Raw genomic sequence first — 19234 nt, forward strand, 5'->3', positions numbered from 1 at the left:
ACTGCAGAAGCAGGCTGCCAAAGGAGCTGCTTCTCCTGCCAAATCAGGAAGCTGCTTGTGAAATCAGGAGGCACCCCTTACTGTGTATATAAATATAGGACTGCCTTAATCGGAGCTGCTACATCAGCTACAGTTACTGGTTCCAGAACAAAATCACTGTGCTCCATTCAAGAAACCTCATGTGCCCCAAATCAGGAAGCTGCCATTCTAGCTTCCAAGTCTCATATCATCCACCTTTTCTACTATCCCGAACTACTTCTGCTCAATCAGCAAGCCTCAGAGACACAGAGGCTGGCTCTGGAAGAACCACATCACATTCACTATAATCCACACTGGAAAAATACATGCCCAATATCCTATTTCTCCCAGTTCAAATTTCAAGTCTCATGTGGTTGCATCTGAAATGGAAGCTGAATCAAACTTGGACATCACCAGCTGAAAACAAATTGGAAAATTTGTGTTTTAGCTTCCTGCTCTTCAGAGAAAAGGGAAGTCACACAAGAAGAAAACTCAAATACTTATTCTGAGCCAAACCTCCATTACTACATTAGACTTCACTGTCTCTGCTCCACATTAAGCTTGGAAAATTCCAAACCTTTTCTTGTTATACAGAGAATTATATATTTGGTCCATCTTTTGAGCACAGTCCCAGTCTAGAACATTCCTATTATAAGTAAGTCCTTGACAAATAAACATTCAGTACATTAATGCAAGGTTTTTTAAAAAGGGCACACAAATTGAATAGCCATTTGTTTTTCTCCATGTAATACAATTGGTTTTATGCAATTCTGATATGGTGGTGATTTTATAATCAGTCAACACAAAGTGCAGCACTTTTAAATTTTAATGAAAAAGTAGATAATCTATTTTTAATTACAAATTCAGTAACAATTTCAAGAAAAAAGACGTATCTACAGACCATTTTACACACATACAGAAAAACGACTTTGAATCCATAATGTTTCAAAAGTATTCGGTTATCTCCATACAAACCTAGTATTATATGGCAACAGTACTACTGACTTTTTACAGAAAAATAAATTGGGGACACTTTTCAGAAACAAATGCTTTTTTTCACCTGTACAACTCACCAAGGTTGTTTTCATTCCTAGCACCTTGGGTTCACGAGGATGTGACCCAAAGCAAACCAGCCTAGATGTTTAAAGAAAAATCCTTTTGAGGAACTTGGTTACCTATTCTCTCCTCTCCTACGAAGAAGCTGTCCCCACCCGCATGATTCGGAAAGCGTGTTGATGTTGTTGCTTCGAATGGCATCCCGACAAGCACTGATCACCTGGTTCTTTGGTTTTCCAACTGTATGAAAGAAACATCAAAACTGTATGAGCAAGAAATTAGTAAAAGTGAAATTATAAACCAGAGGCCATCTTTAATAAAACAACATAAAACTAAAGTAGAAAAGTTATAGACAATGCAAATTTAACTGATTTACCACTCCCTAAAAAAGATGCCTTTAGTGAGGGACTTTATCACAAACCAAGCATAGAGACCATCTCACACCTAGAAACCACGAGTCAGTTTTACAGAAAAGGACCGGAGCTCATAGCCACCTAGCTCATAGCCACCTATCCACCTTCCATTATTTCTAAAAGGAAGTCGTGGAGTTTCCTGGTGGCCTGGAAGTTAAGGACTCAGCCTAGCAGTTAAGGTCAGTGCTATGGCCTGGGTTTGGTCCCCAGGAACTTCCGTATGCCACAGGCTTGGTCAAACAAAGCAAAAAAAAAAAAACCATAAAAGGAGGTCAAAGCCTTGACCCAAAACAGCAGATTCCAAGTATAAATCTCTGGAATATAGTTCTGCCTCTCTGGTTTATTCTGTTGTTCTTTTTCTAAATTTTAAGTTGGACACTTACCCTCATTAATTTTCGGTCTTCCCCCCCCCCCCAATGGGAATATTTAAGGCTTTCCTCTTGGGTACATGTCACTAGCTTTACCTTTAGAGGATGCAGCAAGATCTAAGGAAAGGAGCTGAAAGTGGTTCTTTTTCTCTGAAGTCTGCAGCCTAACTAGAGCCAAACAAGAGGCTGACTGAAACTCGAGTGATTGGTGCCAACTTAAGTGTAAAAGTTATCTTTAAAAATACAAGCCCTGATACGGATTCCTGAAGCTACCACCATTGCCAATGATTCTCATCCCCAAATTACAGACAGAATACAATGCCACAGAAAGAGACTTACCACGCAGACGACCTGCTCTTTGAATCGCTTGATTTACTGCTTTGAGGCTTCCCAAGAGCTCTGTGTGATTGTTACAGCGAATTTTATATCCATTTAGCAAGTCTTTATTAAGGTCATAAAGTTCCATATAGCGACTCTTCATTGTTTTCCTGTATACATCAATATAGATTTAACACCACTCAAAACAGCGGGCTTACATGAAAAGACCTGCCAACTTCTTAGACACAATTAAAAAAAATTTAAAAAAGGAACACATCAGATTTTTAGCTATACTGTCCATTAAAACAGGGTAACCGCTAAAGTTTGCTTTGAAAACAGTGAGAATTTTCCATCAAATACTCTGCTTCTTCCAAATGAATGGAAGACAAGGACTTCCTTGGTTACTGATCCATGGTTTGTTTGAATTTAAGAACCAAGAATTATCCATGCTAACAACATGAGGGGTGGGGAAAAGTGAGCAAGGTTCAGGCTATCTCCCAGGATTCAGATTAATATTGGCAATTTCTTATAAAGTTACATATACACTTACTATACATCCCAGCAATCGCACTATGAGCTATTTATCCAAAAGAAATGAAAACATGTCTGCAAAAAACCTGTACACAAATGTTCACAGGAGCTTTATTCTCAATTACCAAAGTCTGGAAATAACCCAAAAGTCCATTAACTGGTAGAAGGTTACACAAAGTATGGATATCTATACAATAGAATTCTATTCAGCAATAAAAAGGAATGAACTACTCATAACTAGTGACAATATGGATGACTCTCAAAGGCATTACGGTAGGTCAAAGAAAGCAGACTTGGAGTTCCCATCTTGGCGCAGTGGAAACTAATCCAACCAGGAACCATGAGGTTGTGGGTTCGATCCCTGGCCTTGCTCAGTGAGTTAAGGATCTGGAGTTGTGGTCTAAGTCACAGATGCGGCTTAGATCTGGCATTGCTGTGGCTGTGGTGTAGGCCGGCAGCTGTAGCCCTAGTTGGACCCCTAGCCTGGGAACCTCCATATACCATGGGTACGACCCTAAAAAGCAAAAAAAGAAAAGAAAAAAAAAAAAAAACAGACTCAAAAGGCTATATATAATGTATGATTCCATTTATATGACATTTTTGGAAGTAAAACTATCGGAAGAGAAATTAGATCAGTGGTTGTTGTCAGGAGGTTAGGAGAGGTACTTGATTGTGGTAGTAGCAGCACAACTGTATACATTTCCCCAAATTTATTGAACTGTAAAAACCTAAAAAGCAGGAGTTCCCATTGTGGCTCATTGGAAACAAATCAGACTAGGATCCTTGAGGATGCAGGTTTGATCCCTGGCCCTGCACAGTAAGTTAAGGATCCGTGAGCTGTGGTGTATAGGCCGGCGGCTATCACTCCCATTTGACCTCTAGCCTGGGAACTTCCATATGCCACCAGGGCAGTCGAAAAAATAAATAAAATAAAATAAAATAAAAAGACAAAAAAACCTAAAAACTATATATTTTCTGCATGTATATTATAAATTATATATCAACTAACTTGACTTTTAAAAAATAAAACAATGTACCTCTGACAGTCTCTAAATGAAACATAAATAAATCAGGAAAAAAAGGAATTCAGAGGTTGCTGATCACTTCTCTGCAGTTCAGTACAGTCAAATGCCTAAAGCCAGCACCATTTAAAAAAAAAAAAAAAAGCCAGGGAGAAAAAAAAGGTGGGTGGAGCCGTCTGTATTGGCATAAAATTGGCAAGAAAAAGCAAAAATTGTATATACCTAGGTGATGTTGATGTGGCTGCGGTGTAGGCTGGAAGCTATAGCTCCAATTTGACCCCTAGCCTTGGAACCTCCATATGCTGTGGGTGTGGCCCTAAAAAGACAGAAAAGAAAAGAAAAGAAATGCAAACAGCCTGTAAAACAATGAAAAGATGCTCAATACTGCTCATAAGAAAATAAATTAGAACTACAATGAAACCATTTCTCAGGCACTGAACTGGTAAATATCCACGAGTTTACCAATATACTCCATCAGCAAGACTGAAGGGAAACAGGCACTCTCATAGGTTACTGATACAAAATGATATGACACCTATGGAGAGGAATTTGGCAAAATCTTGCAAAACTGTGTACACATTTACCATTTTCCCCAGCAATCCCATTTTCAAACTTTTATTGAAAGATACTTTGGAAAAAATATGAAAAGATTTATGTAATAGTTATACACTGCAATATAATAGCCAAAAAATGATCCAAATGTGTGGAATTGGCTGAATAAACATCCGGAGAGTGGAGTACTATGCAGCTGTAAAAACAAACGAGCAATATCTCTGTGTGCTACTTGGAGTGAAATCCAAAGTATATTTTTAAGTTCAAAAAGCAAGGTGGAAATGAGTTAACATGCTATGTGAGGAGGTATGCATATATTTAAAATTTTTAGTGATTTGTAATGAAAGGGAGGGAACAGGATGGAGGTGACAGGAGAGGAGAGTTAGACTTTTCTGGTGTGTTTTATAGAGCCAACTTTGGAACTACATAAAAGTTTTAATAAATATGTAATAAAATCAAACAAAAAAGGAAAGAACATCAATCCCCCAAGACTGAAAGCAAAATAAACCAAATGAACGTAACTGTATAGCACATCTGTAGCAAGATCACAAAGTGAGGAATTATTTCAAATTTTAAAATACAGTAATTTGACCAAAACTCTGTTCTAGAATACACTCTAATGACACAAAGCACTGGGGAAAAAAAATCTCACACCACTGTTGGCAATCATATTGTTGACCTTAAATACTGGTATTATCCTTAAATGTTGTATTATAGTATGTTGTACTATAAGATAAAGCCAATAGTTATGTTGATAGTGGTTACAACCATGATTTTCAACATGAGGGAGAAGAGATATAACTCCAATATCACAGTTAAGTAAGAGCCTATATTCATAAATCTTAAATACTATGAATTCATGATACATTTTCTCATTGAAAAAATTTATACATTTTCTAGCTTTATCCACTGAAAAGGTCTAGAATCAAAAATCAACCCAGCAGAAATGAGCATTTCTAATGCTCAGACTATGACATCTATGTAATATTTCCCACTAAAAAGAAGCAGGATTAAAGAAATGGGTGATTCCAGATTCAGAACAGGATGTATACTACAGAAGCCTAAAACATCGTGTACAAGAAAACAAACTAATGAAATTAATAGGATCCATCCAAAGGTAACTGTAGCCAACCTGAAAAGGCTTCCACTAGCCAAAGACAAGATAACTGAGCCATCATAAAGAATGACCGAAAAGGGAGTTCCCATTGTGGCGTGGTGGAAACGAATCCGAGTAGGAACCAGGAGGTTGCAGGTTCAATCCCTGGCCTCGCTCAGTGGGTTAAGGATCCGACGTTGCCATGATGTAAGTTACAGACGTGGCTCAGATCTGGTGTTGCTGTGGCTCTGGCATAGGCCAGTGGCTACAGCTCTGATTAGACCCCTAGTCTGGGAAGCTCCATATGCCTCAGGAGTGGCCCTAAAAGGACAAAAAAGACAAAAAGACAAAAAAAAAAAAAAAGAGTGAAATGGACTGCAGCACATTATATATGTTAATAAGGATTTTAAATTTCATTGGTCAACTTGGAAATGCTATAAAACCAACTCATTATTTTAAAGCTGATAAATAAATAGCCCGTCTTTCCAGGACAAACTACCTTAGGAAACCCAGTAATTCATTAATTCCCGACAGAATTTTGTTTTGTTTTGTTTTGTTTTTAGGGCCACACCTGTGGCATATGGAGGTTCCCAGGCTAGGGGTCAAATCAGAGCTGCAGCTGCCAGCCTACAACACAGCCACAGCAATGCCAGATCTGAGCCAGGTCTGTGCCTACACCACAGCTGTGACCTACACCACAGCTAACAGCAACGCCAGATCCTTAACCTACTGAGTGAGGCCAGAGATAGAACCTGCATCCTCATGTCAGATTCATTTCCACTGTGCCACGACAGGAATTCCAGAGCATGTTATTCTTACAGAGCTATTTCAGCTAATATATGACAAAGAAATAAGTGAATTAAAACACCACTATTTTTGCAAACTACAAAAGAAATAATCGATCTCAGCAATGATCATAGAGAGCTAGTAACATTATAAAAAAGAGACAACCAGACATTACATGCATCCTCATGGAAGTACATACTCATTCTTGCCAAAAAAACTAAACCTGAATCTGATCAATCTTCTATATCTAACTACCATTCTAACAGAAATACACAGTACGGAAGAATCATACTAAACATTACCACAAGGACACAATCAGCAAAATCCAAAAAGGGAAACAACAGGAGAAGGAGAAGGTCAGGAGAAAAAGTGAAGCAGCAAACATATGGATTAAAAAAAATTCATCAACCAAATTCAACACATGGTCTTGACTGCAACAAAACAACTTAAAATACACTGAGATACACACACACACCATTTATGATACAACTGGGGAAATTTTAAATACTGGCTAGATATTTTGTGATATTAAATTATTTTACATTTTTCTAAGTGTGTTAATGGTACTGCGATTATTGTTTTTTAAAGTTTCACTGTCTAAAATATTTGTGGCTAAAATTATGTGATGTCTAGAATCTAATTTCAATACAATAACGTGTTTGGAAGAGAGAGAAGTTGAGTGTGGAGAGGAAACAAGATGAGCCATTGGTCGATGATTATTGAAACTAAGAGGCTGGTATTATAGGAAATCATTATATAATTCAATCTAGTCATGTGTGTGTTTGAAATTTTCAGCAATATAATTATTTCAAAAAAAAAATCACTTACTTCTGATAAAGACCATTTTAACTATTTGCTAATGACTCAGACCTTTCAGGGGGAAAAAAAAGCAAGTAGCACCTTAGGCGAACCCTTACCTCTAAAATACAAATATAAAGTTCATCTATTATTGTTAACTATTTTATACATCAATGGATAACCTTTTTACAGAGTTCACCTCAGTACATTTTATTTTCAAGATAAATTTTGCATCTTAGCAAAAAGCTAGCTAGACCTGCACAAATTTTTAACTTTTTTATTCTAAAATAAAATACATATTCAGAAAAACCTCATAAAAGCAAATGCTTGTTAACTAGGTCAAGAAACAAGACTTTGCCAACATCCCAGAAGCTTCCCAATGTGTTCTTTCTGCAGAGTCCCTCCTCCCCAGGGGAAAATACCATCTTATATGATAATCTCTTCCCTGCATTTCTTTGTATTTTTATCATCTACATATGCTTCCCAAACAATATGGTTCACTTTTGTGTGTTTCCAAACTACATAAATGGAGGCATCTTGTGCATAATCTTTGTTTTTTTGGCTTTTTGGGCCACACCTGTGGCACATGGAAGTTCTTAGTCTAGGGGTCGAATTAGAGCCACAGCTGCTGGTCTATGCCACGGCCACAGCAACATGGGATCTGAGCCACATCTGTGACCTACACCACCACTCACGGCAATGCCAGATCCTTAACCACTGAACAAGGCCAGGGATCCAAGCCGAGTCCTCAGGGATACTAGTCAGGTTTGTTACTGCTGAGCCACACAAGAACTCCCTATATTGCTGACATTTTAAACCATGCACCTGTCCTAGCAATGGAAAATACTCACATGTCCCTCATCAGACGAGCATCCTCAGCTCGGACCAGTAAACTTCGGATCAGATTAGAATTATCAGCCATGTCAGCACTGAGCTTCTGATGGACTGAGTGATATTCATCAACCTGGAGACCGAGAACATCCAGGAATTAAAAAGGCCTCACAAACTTCTTTAAATTAGACAAATTGATAAGACTATCTACTATACACCAGGGCCTTTTTTTTTTCCATCATTCATTTATCCTATCTTAACTGTCTCCCACTGTTTCATTTCCTCTTCAATGAAATAATTAGTCTATGCTGCCTCCAACAGTCGAGATGACATTCTATGTGAATCCTTTCCATGTTTTAGCACCATGAGCCTAAGCCACACACATATTAATATTTTAGAGATTTGGGGTGAGAATGTTGATAAAAGTGGGGACGAATCACAATCATTTTTTTCTTTCAATTTTGGGTTGCTGGAAAGCACTAAACCAAGAACAAAGTAGATACAGTGGATAAGATGAAGGACTAGCCAAGGAAAACGTTCATGTATTTTTTAAAAGCATCCCTCCAAACCAAACAAAGAAAGTACGGTGGTCAAGAGCTAAATACTCATTTTTATACAAGAAATCTTTAACTAATGAACTCTCCAGTACTAGTTCAATTTTGATTTTAAGAACTTGCAGAAATTTGGGAGTTCCAGTCATGGCGCAGTGGAAATGAATCTGAGTAGTATCCACAAGGATGCAGGTTTGATCCCTGGACTTGCTCAGTGGGTTAAGGATCGGTGCTGCTGTGACCTGTGGTGTTGGTTGCAGATGCGGCTCATATCCCGCATTGTTGTGGCTATGGCTATAGCTTTGATTTGACCCCTAGCCTGGGAACTTCCATATGCTGCGTGTGAAGCCCTAAAAAGCAAAAAAAAAAAAAAAAAAAAAAAAAAAAAAAAAAAAAAAAAAAAAGGAATTTGCAAAAATTCTTTAAATCTTGATTATCATGTAACATTTGTAGTATCATTAATTTAACAGAGCAGTCAAGCATTATTGAACCACCATGTTCTCCCAAATGCACCCACTAGGTGCCCTCACCTTAACCAGCACCTTTCGTAATTCTTCAAAGTAGACAGGGAAATCCGCTTCTACCTGAAGGTCTTCAATACCAAAAAATGATGCCATCGACTGTATGATGTCACCAGCCAAATCAATATCATCAGTATTTATAGTGATCTATCCAGAGGGAAAAAGACAAGTTTGGTATCCTCGAATATTAAAGACAAACTTTGCTGAAACAGTACCTTAACATCCCCACATTCAACACACTTACAGGACATAAATTTATATGCAGTGATAAAGATAAGATCTAGCTCTCAAAGAAGTTAAAAATCACATTAATTATTTCTAGTGTAGGCAAAAAAAAAAATCAATCCTCTTGCCTTATGAACTAAACAACAAAATCATTCAAACAGTGCAAATGTTTTGCTCTCCACTGTATTCTTAAGCCATCCCACATTAGGCAAGGAATGGTGAAGGGAAGGAGAGAGAGCAAGGCAGAAAACCGCTGTTCTAGATGATACCCTCATGTCAGAGATGCTAACACTAACAGACTGGGTTGAAACGTGGTTTTACAACCTTGAGATCTGTGCCACCCGCTTCACTTTACACTGAAAGGTAGGTATTACATTAGAAATCTATGCCCATGACAGCAAAAATTACCTCTCCACTAAGTTTTATTTTTATAAACAGCTGGTCACCATTTCGTAAGGATGTGAAACACACTTGAAATGGAGCATTCTGAATGTTTGTGTCCTCTGGTAACAGAAAGTTCTGGTTGAGCCACATAACAACCTTTAAGATGAAGAGGATGAAATGAACTTCAATTTTTAAAGTACAGTCATCATTAAGTTATTCTACTTTATCCTACTGCTTGGTTTAAACAAACAAACAAACAAAAAAGACCCAGAGTTCACATCATGGCTCAGTGGAAACGAAACTGACTAGTATCCATGAGGATGCAGGTTTGATCCCTGGCCTTGCCGTGAGCTGTGGTCGGTTAAGAATCTGGCGTTGCTGTGAGCTGTGGTGTAGGTTGCAAACGCAGCTCAGATCTGGCATTGCTGTGGCTGTGGCACAGGCCAGTGGCTGCAGCTCCAGTTCAACCTCTAGCCTAGGAACCTCCATACACCGTGGGTCTGGCCTTTAAAAAAAAAAAAAAAAGATGTAAATAAATAATTTTTTAAAAGACCCAAAAACAAAGATTTATACTTTACCCCTCTCTAGTCACACTTTTTCCCACGTCATACATGTTCTTAAAGTAACATTCACAATTACGTCTGGTCCCACAGCATGCATGATTTTACAGCATTCTCTACTTAGATATAACTTATATGTCATGTGGAAATAACTCATGTATGATGCTAATTCTGTTTACACGACAGATCTTTTGTGGCTATATCCTGCTTAAAATCATTCCATTCCATCCTTTAAAAAACATAAATTTTTGCATGTACACATATCAAAGACACAGAGCTACATCCATTCTATAAGTAAAGAATAAATTTTAATATCAATAATAATAATACTTTACAGTGGTTTGCAACACAGGTGCCACATAAGATCTACCTGAGAGCCCTGGAAGGAGCCACCTGTAGAGTTTCAAGTTTCACAGGCCAGGAAGGGGCCTAACAATCTACATGACTGAAAAGCCTCACTGAGAATTCTGAAGTCCAACCATGGTTAAAATCCACAGGCAGTAGTCCTCTAAACCTTACAAAGTGCTACTGCACCAACATGTTACCCTCCGGGGCCCCTAGTGAGGGAAGACCTCCTGACCTATAGGTGAGAAAACTGGGGCTCAGACTGCTGAGGGGAATTCCCTAAGACCACTAGGAAGTTCATCAGTTAAGCCAGAACTTGAACCCCCCCACCCCACCCCCAAATGTTCTCACTGCCAAGTCCTACTCTTTCTATTCTGATGCAGGCTCCTCTTGCAACACTAGATGGGACAGGCACACAAGGACCGTGAGAAAAGAAAGAGAGGAACTAAAAACAGGTTAAGAACTCATCTGTAACTAAGGATTGCTTAAGTAAATACTTTTGAATTGATTAGCCAAAATACATATTTTTGAATAATTTTTCAAAATGGGAAAAGGTATTTTAGCAACACTTTTGTTACAGGTTATAAACCAACTCCAAGCTACATAACTCTTTCATGTCCTATTTACTGCTACCAAATAACACACTCATGTAATTTCCTCCTTCCTACAAAATAACATCCGAAGGATTCCAAAGTGGAAAAGTGTTGAAAAAAAAAAAAGGCAGACACTCACCCTCTGCGCCCGTTCTGCGATGATGAAGTTGACATAACTAGGCGGCTCACTGGCTGAGTCTGGGCTGGTCAGTGCATACATGGAGAAGCGGGGGAGCTGTCTTGTCAGCTCAAATACATGAAACTGGGTGCTACGGCCAACCAACGGAACACAAGGGAACCGTTTGTGTGGAGTGTTATTTCAACGTGAAGGACCCAGAAAATACATGTAAAATCACTACCGGGTCATCAACCTGATATTTATGGGTTTCACTCAAGTAACCTCCCCACTCCCATAAAAAACCTTGAAGATTAAAGTCCCATAGACATGCACGTTGGGATTTAGAGATAACATGAGTCCATGAATATACATGCATGCACCAAGGGTTTAAAACACTCTAAAAGGAATGAGGAGTTCCCTCTGTGGCCCAGTGGAAATGAATCTGACTGGTATCCATGAGGATGCAGGTTCGATCCCTGGGCTTGCTTGGTGGGTTAAGAATCTGGCATTCCCAGGAGCTATGGTGTAGGTTGCAGACATGGCTCAGATCCTGCGTTGCTGTGGCTGTGGTGTAGACTGGCAGCTATAGCTCCAATTCGATCCCTAGCCTGGGAACTTTCATTTGCAAGGTACAACATAACCCCTATAGTCTTAACGGCCAAAACTAAATCATCAATAAAACATATTTTTGGAACTTTTGTGCATATGAGATAATTTGACTAAAGCCAGAAAATAACCATCTTAAACTTTTTTTTTTTAAAGATTTCAAATTAGAGAAATAAGCAGTCATGGCTTGCCTAGGTGGGAAGAACCACTAAATGGCCCCTCCAGCCCCAGAGAACACATAGCATGAAGGGAAATCTACACATTTTGCTCTGTCCCCTAAGTGCTGTCTGGAAACCAAGCGACTTGCAATGGTTACCTGCTTCTGTAACCCACGAAGGTTTTCAAGTGCAGATCCACAGGGACATCTTTGGGAGGTGTGATTGGGATGCGAATGGAGCTGGAAAGGTTGTGAATGCTGGGATGCACCACGTGGCTTTCACCTAGAAAAATTCCCTCTGCAAAAATCAGTACTGCTCGGATGATGGTGTCTGCAGGGAAGAGAGAAGATGGCAGTCCAGGAACCACTCCAAGATGGTGCAGGTGCCAGCAAACATCAGCTATAAATACCAACTTACCGTTAGAAGTGGAGATGCACAACTCGGTGTGGGCAGCCTGCGCTGCACTCCCCAGGTTGACGGAGAGGGCCGTGTGCAGCTTGGTGTTGGCCGGGATGACGCCCCGATGCCCATCAGCCTCACTCAGGGGACTGCTCAGTTCGGCCTGAAAAACACCCCACCCACATCCAGCTCAAGTCCTCGGAACACTGAACTGATGCCAGTTTTAAATAATTCAGCTATTCAGCTTCAGAAGACAGATCCCCATCATCTTATTAATCCCATTCTTCAGACTTCAGAGACTCACCTCATTAGTGCTCTTGCTCTACTTGGCCTTTTAAAAGGAAATACCCTCATCCCTTTCTGCAGTGAGGGTCCATTGTCCCCTAGCATGCCTTTTACTGACTGCTGTTTCGTTTTTTAAAAACTACTAAAGAAATTCACTTAATTTAGCAAATTCAAATACAGTTGTGCATAATGGAACAAATTAAAACCCTGTTCCCCAGCTCATCCTCCTGCCAGTTTAGCATGTAAATGGACATAAATGTATATACACACTCACCAGAGTTTCTGTCAATTTTTATTTGTTGTTGAAAAATCAAAAGATACTCTATACATACTGCCCTGGCTTTCTCTCACTCAATAATACCACAGAAAACCTTCCATATCAGCCTATATATATATATATACACACACACACACACATATATATACTCCTCATTTTTTTTGTTTAGGGCTGCACCCCTAAAAAGGCATACAGAGGTTCCCAGGCTAGGGGTTGAAGTGGAGCTGTAGCTGCCGACCTACACCACAGCCACAGCAATGTGGGATCCAAGCTGCATTTGCAACCTACACCACAGCTCACAGCAATGCCGGATCCTTAACCACTGAGCGAGGCAAGGGATCAAACCTGTGTCTTCATGGATACCAGCTAGATTCATTTCCACTAAGCCGTGACGGGAACTCCAATACACCTAATTTTTTCTTTTTTTCTCTTGAGCTACTTATTCTTCCCCAGCACACACTCCCTACTACTTTTTTTTTTTCCCATCTTTTTAGGGCCCCACCTGAGACATACGAAGTTCCCAAGCTAGGGGCTGAATCAAAACCATAGCTACTGGCCTACACCATAGCCACTGCCAAGCCAGACCCGAGCCGGATCCATGACCTATACCACAGCTTGCGACAATACCGCGGATCCTTAACCCACTGAAAGGGGTAGGGATAGAACCTGCATCCTCACAGATACTAGGCGGTTTCTTAACTCGCCAAGCCACCACAGGAACTCCCACACTCCCTACCACTGATCAAAACTTAGGTTGCCTCTATCTGTTCCCTGCTACAAACAGTGACGCAGTAAATGCCTCTGAACCCTCGTGCAAACACTTCTACAGCTTAGCTACTGGCGGTGGGATTTCTAGGTCAAAGGATGCACGACCTCTTCACTCTGGCACTAGCCAACAGGCACTTCTCTCCCTTTCCTGTCCGGGGCAGACATGGAAATGCTCCTTTCACAAGCGCCGATCCTTCCCGGCCGCCCTCAATTTTTCAGGTTCCCACGTACCCTCCGCATCAGGACCCACCTTGGCATTGTCCTCGTAGTTACGGAGCTCCAGCAACAGGTTCTGTTTTTTCTGACTCAGTTCTCGGATCAGGTCCTGCTCTACACTGGTGTCCATGATGTTCCCTCTCATCTCAGGCGTGCCTGGCAGGTAGCCACGGACTGACAGGAGGAAAACATACTCACCAGACTGAGGGAAGGCCCAAATACAGCCAGATCTACTTTTCCTTTTCTTTTTTAGGGCCATATCTGTGGCATATGGAGGTTCCCAGGCTATGGTCAAATCAGAGCTGCAGCTGCTGGCCTACACCACAGCCACGGCAACACTGGATCCAAGCCGCATCTGTGACCTATGTCACAGCTTGTGGCAATGCCACATCCTTAACCCACTGAACAAAGCCAGGGACCCAACCCAGGTCAGGTTCTTCACCCACTGAGCCACAATGGGAATGCTTCAGCCCAGTCTACTTTTAAGGGATGTGGAAGTTCCCAGTCCAAAGACTGAATGGCACCACGGCAGTGACAATGCCAGGTCCTTAACTCCAATTACCTATTCTTAAAACCTAAGGCCTCATTTCCCCAACTTCGGTGAATTTATTAGGACAAAAGTACAGCAACACAAACACTTTCTAGTGGAATTTCCCAGTATTCTGACCCAATCAAATTGAAAATCTGACTTTTCAAGGACTGCTCCTATCTCAATTTACTTTCCCCATCCACCGAGCAGCAGATTAACTGAATGTGGCCATCCATCCGGTAATCTCCCTCTACCACGCCGGCAATTGCAGAAGAAAAGTTGTCTTTAAAGATGACCTCCCCAGTTCGGTCACTCCGAGCATCGACCTAAAATAAAGTAAGAACCTGAAAAATAGCTTATGCTACAGTTTTGTTTTGTTTGTTTAAATAACACAAAACTTCAAATATATTTTTGTCTTTTTTTAAATTTTAGGGCTGCACCCAGGGCATATGGAGGTCCCCCAGGCTAGGGGTTGGATCAGAGCTGTAGCTGCTGCCCTACACCGCAGCCACAGCAATGTGAGATCCGAGCCACATCGCGACCTACACCAGAGCTCAAGGTGATGCCAGGTCCTTAACCCACTGATCAAGGCCAGGGATCAAACTTGCCTCCTCATGGATGCTAATCAGATTCGTTTCTGCTGAGCCACTATGGGAACTCTGAAATTTCAAATTTAAATCAGCTTTAGTCTAGAAGTTTTCAAAAGTACTCCATAGAGCCCTGTGGCTTCTCAGGAGGACTTATAACCATAGGGGCCAATCAGCTCTGCTTTCTTTTTCTTTTTCTCAGTAAATAAAAGCTATTTTCCATATGGGCCTTCACATAATATTTCATTTGGAGAAGTGGCTTAGCTGAGAGGCAGTACATTTAGAATATGTAGCATAGTACAAAAGTCCAAACTGCCCAGGTTCAGATTCCAATTTGCCACTTACTATCTGTGGGATCTTGGGAAGTTTCTTAACCATTCTGTACTTGGCCTCCTCCTCTGGAGATCAATAATAACCTGAGGAAAGTAACTGTATCTAGACCTCAGACTTGTGAAGAGGCCTAAAGGTGTTAACACATGTTAAGCACTTAGAACAGGCCCTGGCACACGGAGATATATGAGACATGTTAGCTCTCTTTTTTTAACTTAATTTTTTTTTCTTTTTAGGGCTGCACCTACAGCATATGGAAGTTTCCAGGCTAGGGGCTGAATAGGAGCTGCAGCTGCCAGCCTACGACACAGCCATAGCAACGCCAGATCCTTAACCCACTGAGCAAGGCCAGGGATTGAACCTGCATCCTCATGGATACTAGTTGGATTAGTTTCCACTATACCAGGATGGGCACTCTTACAATCCTTTCTTTGAATGAAGACTTGGATCCAGTACAATAATTTATATTCCTCAGAATAGGGTACCTTTTATGGATTTTTTTAATGAACAACTACATAGTCTTCCTTTACAATTTTTAATGTACATATCAAACACAAAATCAAGTGGAGAAGAAGAAACATAACAGTTTTTTAGAATTTGTTCTTCACACAACACCAAAGGAAGGTTACAAGGCACTGACCAAAGGTAAAGGAAAATCAAAGAAGAGACAGAATTAGCTGATCTCCTTTTAGGCAATCAGCACTGACAGACAAAAGAGCTAGGACAAATGGTATCCATGGAGACCTGGCAGCTACTTAGGCAGTTTCTAACAAGACAATCCCAACTTGCCAAAAAACTATAGAAAACTCTGATTTGAAGTTAAAAAAGGAAAGAATTTTTAAAATTCTATCTTGAAGTTGTAGCTGGGAAGACAATATGATAACACAATTCTTCCCATTAATTCTAAGTTTTTAGTTAGACTTGAAGATTAGAAAAGAGCTATACAAACAGTTTGTTATTAGCTTATTAAAAATCCTTTTTTGCTTGCCTATGCCCAGGATCAACCTGATTAAACTGAATCTCATTCCTTTAAGAAGAGATTTAGAAAGAACCTTCCTGGAGATTTTCCTCCAAATAGGACTTATAAGACCAAAAGGACACTCACTCACTTTGCAGTGTTGATAACTAGAGCAGGAACTGAAAACACGGAAAGATTATGGAGTTAAAAGCACAGCCAAGGAACTCAAGTTTATATTCTCACATCACCGTTCTGAGTCATACAGCCAATCTATTTCAGACAATTATTACTTTAAATTACATCTGAATTTTACTTAAACTTACCTTCCCATTGGACCAACCAGTTATCAGTTCACATACTCCATCAGAATTAAGGTCAAAAGCATGAATGCTCATGGCATGATTTTTGGACTGAAAAGAAATTTCAATAATTAGTACAGAAGTACTCTCAATAAATATAAAATCCTTGAACATCAGAGGCTGAATCATACTAACTTTAATTCTCCAGTATCGGGCTGTTTTGTCATAAACTCCAACTGTGCCATTGGAAAGGGCATAACCAAATCGACTGCCATACATGGGGCAAAGAGAGGTGATTACCTGCAGAAAATAATGATAAAGATACAACACCTTTCATTAAGGCTCAATTTAACACAAAGTGTGGCTTTATGAAATTGGATGCCTTGCTACAAGTGTGTTAAAATTAGATTTAAACATGCTTCCAACCCATTAGTGGGGAATGCGTTGCTCTTCTCTATGATCAATGTCACCTATTCCAGAGTTGAATAATTAGAATTAAATAAACTTGCAAAAATTTACTGTTTCAGATCAAGCATATGTAGTAAGTTTCAACAAATTACATATTTTTTAAAAATTTGTAAACCAGCTATAGCAAAAAAAAAAATCTTTAAAAAAATCTAAAAAAATTTAAAAAATAGTAAAATTGAGGAAATAAGGAAGAAATAAGCTGCATACACAAATCTGGAATATGTACAACAGATTTTTTTTTTTTTTTTCTGCTTAGGGCTGCACTTGTGGTATATAGAGATTCCCAGGCTAAGGACTGAACTGGAGCCACAGCAACTCTGAATCGCTGAACCACTGAGCAATGCCAGGGCTCAAATCCACATCCTCATGGATGCTAGTCAGAATCGTTTCTGCTGCGCCACAACAGGAACTCCTACAACAAATGTTACATATACTAACTCAAAATGTTTTAATGATTACTCTAGTTTCCTTAACTAACAATATCCCAGAGTCTAGAATTCTAAAGGACTTGTAAAATCCATAAATATCTCTTTAGTGTATACTTTTCTATGACCTAATTTATTATTTGCCAGAGAGATGCAAGTCATTTTTTAGAAAAAATCATAATCCTTTGAAAAGGGAAAACTCAGCACACAGGAGCTCCTGCTGTGGCACAATGGGGTCAGTGGTGTCTCTCAAGTGCCAGGATGCAGATTCAATCCCTGGCCTGGCACAGTGAATTAAGGATCTGGCATTGCTGCAGCTGTAGTATAAGTCACAACTGTGGCTCAGATCTGATCCCTGGTCCAGGAACTTCATATGCTGTGGGTGGCCAAATAAAGGAAAAAAAAAAAAAAAAAAAAGCCATGTGTTAGAGTTCCCACTGTGGCTCAGTGGGTTACGAACCCAACAGAGTGTCCATGAAGATTCAGGTTCAATCCTTGGCCTCATCCAGTGGGTTAAAGATCCGGCATTGCTGCGAGCTGCACCTTAGGCTACAGATGCAGCTTGGATCTGGCATTGCTGTGGCTATGGCACAGGCTGACAGCTGCTGTTCCAATTCAATCCCTAGCCTGGGAACCTCCATATGCTACAGGTACAGCTGTAAAAAGAAAAACAGAAAACAAAAATTCAGCACATAGATTTGTGTGTATATCTAACAACATACAGAATAGAGGTATTATACAAAGTATTTATAGCACTATTCGAGGGTTTAATATACTTAAAAGGGTAAAGTTTTAGATAGTGAATGAAATGAAATTATCCTTTAAAATTAAAACCAAAGTTTAATGATGTCTACAATCCTGCAGATATCCTTTCTTACACTAATATGAGAGACATTAAGAAATAAATTGTACAGAGAATAGTTACGTAATTTCTTCTACACCTACAGCTTGTCTATAGAACCACCCACTTCACTTAACTCAGAATATAAAGTGCCATGTAGGACTCCAGAATCATTTAGTGAAGGCATTCTTTTGCCAGTACTTTCAGCTGCCAAATAAATTCTCATTTTGCTAATGTGAGAAGGACATTTGAACTGGAGCAAAATCAAACCAAGAGGACAGGAAAACAACCCTGAAATGAACAATTTCCTAAAGTCCACATTGTCATAAATGCAGCCCCAGATTCCCTAGTCCTTCAGTTCTTCATTAGTTCACTAGTTTCTTGTTTTGCAGACCAGAGGATCAACCGGCACCTCAGATCTCCCTATTTCCTGTTCTCCTACCCTTTTCTAGGATTTAGGAAGAAGGTCTTTCAGAGGAGGCACTGCCTTCACATCTAGTACTGACAATTAACAGAGATCCAAAAAGACCTCAATGATCCCCACCAAATGGGAAAAGATTTATTACAAATTTGAAGGGGAAATGGTAATGCAGGATGCAGCACCTACAGGCCAGTGCTTCTCACACTCATTTCTCCCCTCATTTCCCTCTATCCACAACTGTCGGCTTACAATTATAACACCTATGAATATATAAATAGGAGGACTAATCAAAAATCTATGCTAAAGGTAAACAAGTTAAAAATAATTGATAACATTTTATATATCAATATGCACATTTTGCTCTTTGGTCTCCTGTTCATAGCCAGGGGAACAGAAGCCTGACGTTCCTAGACAGTTCTGTAAGTGACAAGAAGCAAGGACAAGTGGTCAAGGTGGGTTTTGAAGCAAGTTCCCTCAAGCTTTTCTTTTTCTTTTCTCTTTTTTTCTTTTTTTTTTTTTTTTTTTCTTTTTGGCTTTTTAGGGCCGCACCCACGGCATATGGAGGTTCCCAGGCTAGGGGT

At 39.8% G+C, this 19234-nt stretch overlaps 1 protein-coding gene across 1 annotated transcript in view; it reads right to left on the reverse strand.

Annotated features, from left to right (window-relative positions):
• The window catches only part of BBS2 (Bardet-Biedl syndrome 2), a 32956-nt gene continuing 14548 nt past the window's right edge, over positions 827-19234 (reverse strand). The window contains 13 exon segments of the mRNA XM_021093887.1: positions 827-1246; positions 1249-1314; positions 2195-2343; positions 7810-7922; positions 8871-9008; positions 9495-9626; positions 11108-11237; positions 12009-12180; positions 12268-12412; positions 13830-13969; positions 14515-14650; positions 16523-16609; positions 16694-16798. Coding sequence (XP_020949546.1) covers positions 1209-1246; positions 1249-1314; positions 2195-2343; positions 7810-7922; positions 8871-9008; positions 9495-9626; positions 11108-11237; positions 12009-12180; positions 12268-12412; positions 13830-13969; positions 14515-14650; positions 16523-16609; positions 16694-16798 — 1551 coding nt within the window. The 3' untranslated portion in view covers positions 827-1208.

This window comes from Sus scrofa, chromosome 6 (assembly GCF_000003025.6).
Source record: "Sus scrofa isolate TJ Tabasco breed Duroc chromosome 6, Sscrofa11.1, whole genome shotgun sequence".
Lineage (NCBI taxonomy): Eukaryota > Metazoa > Chordata > Mammalia > Artiodactyla > Suidae > Sus > Sus scrofa.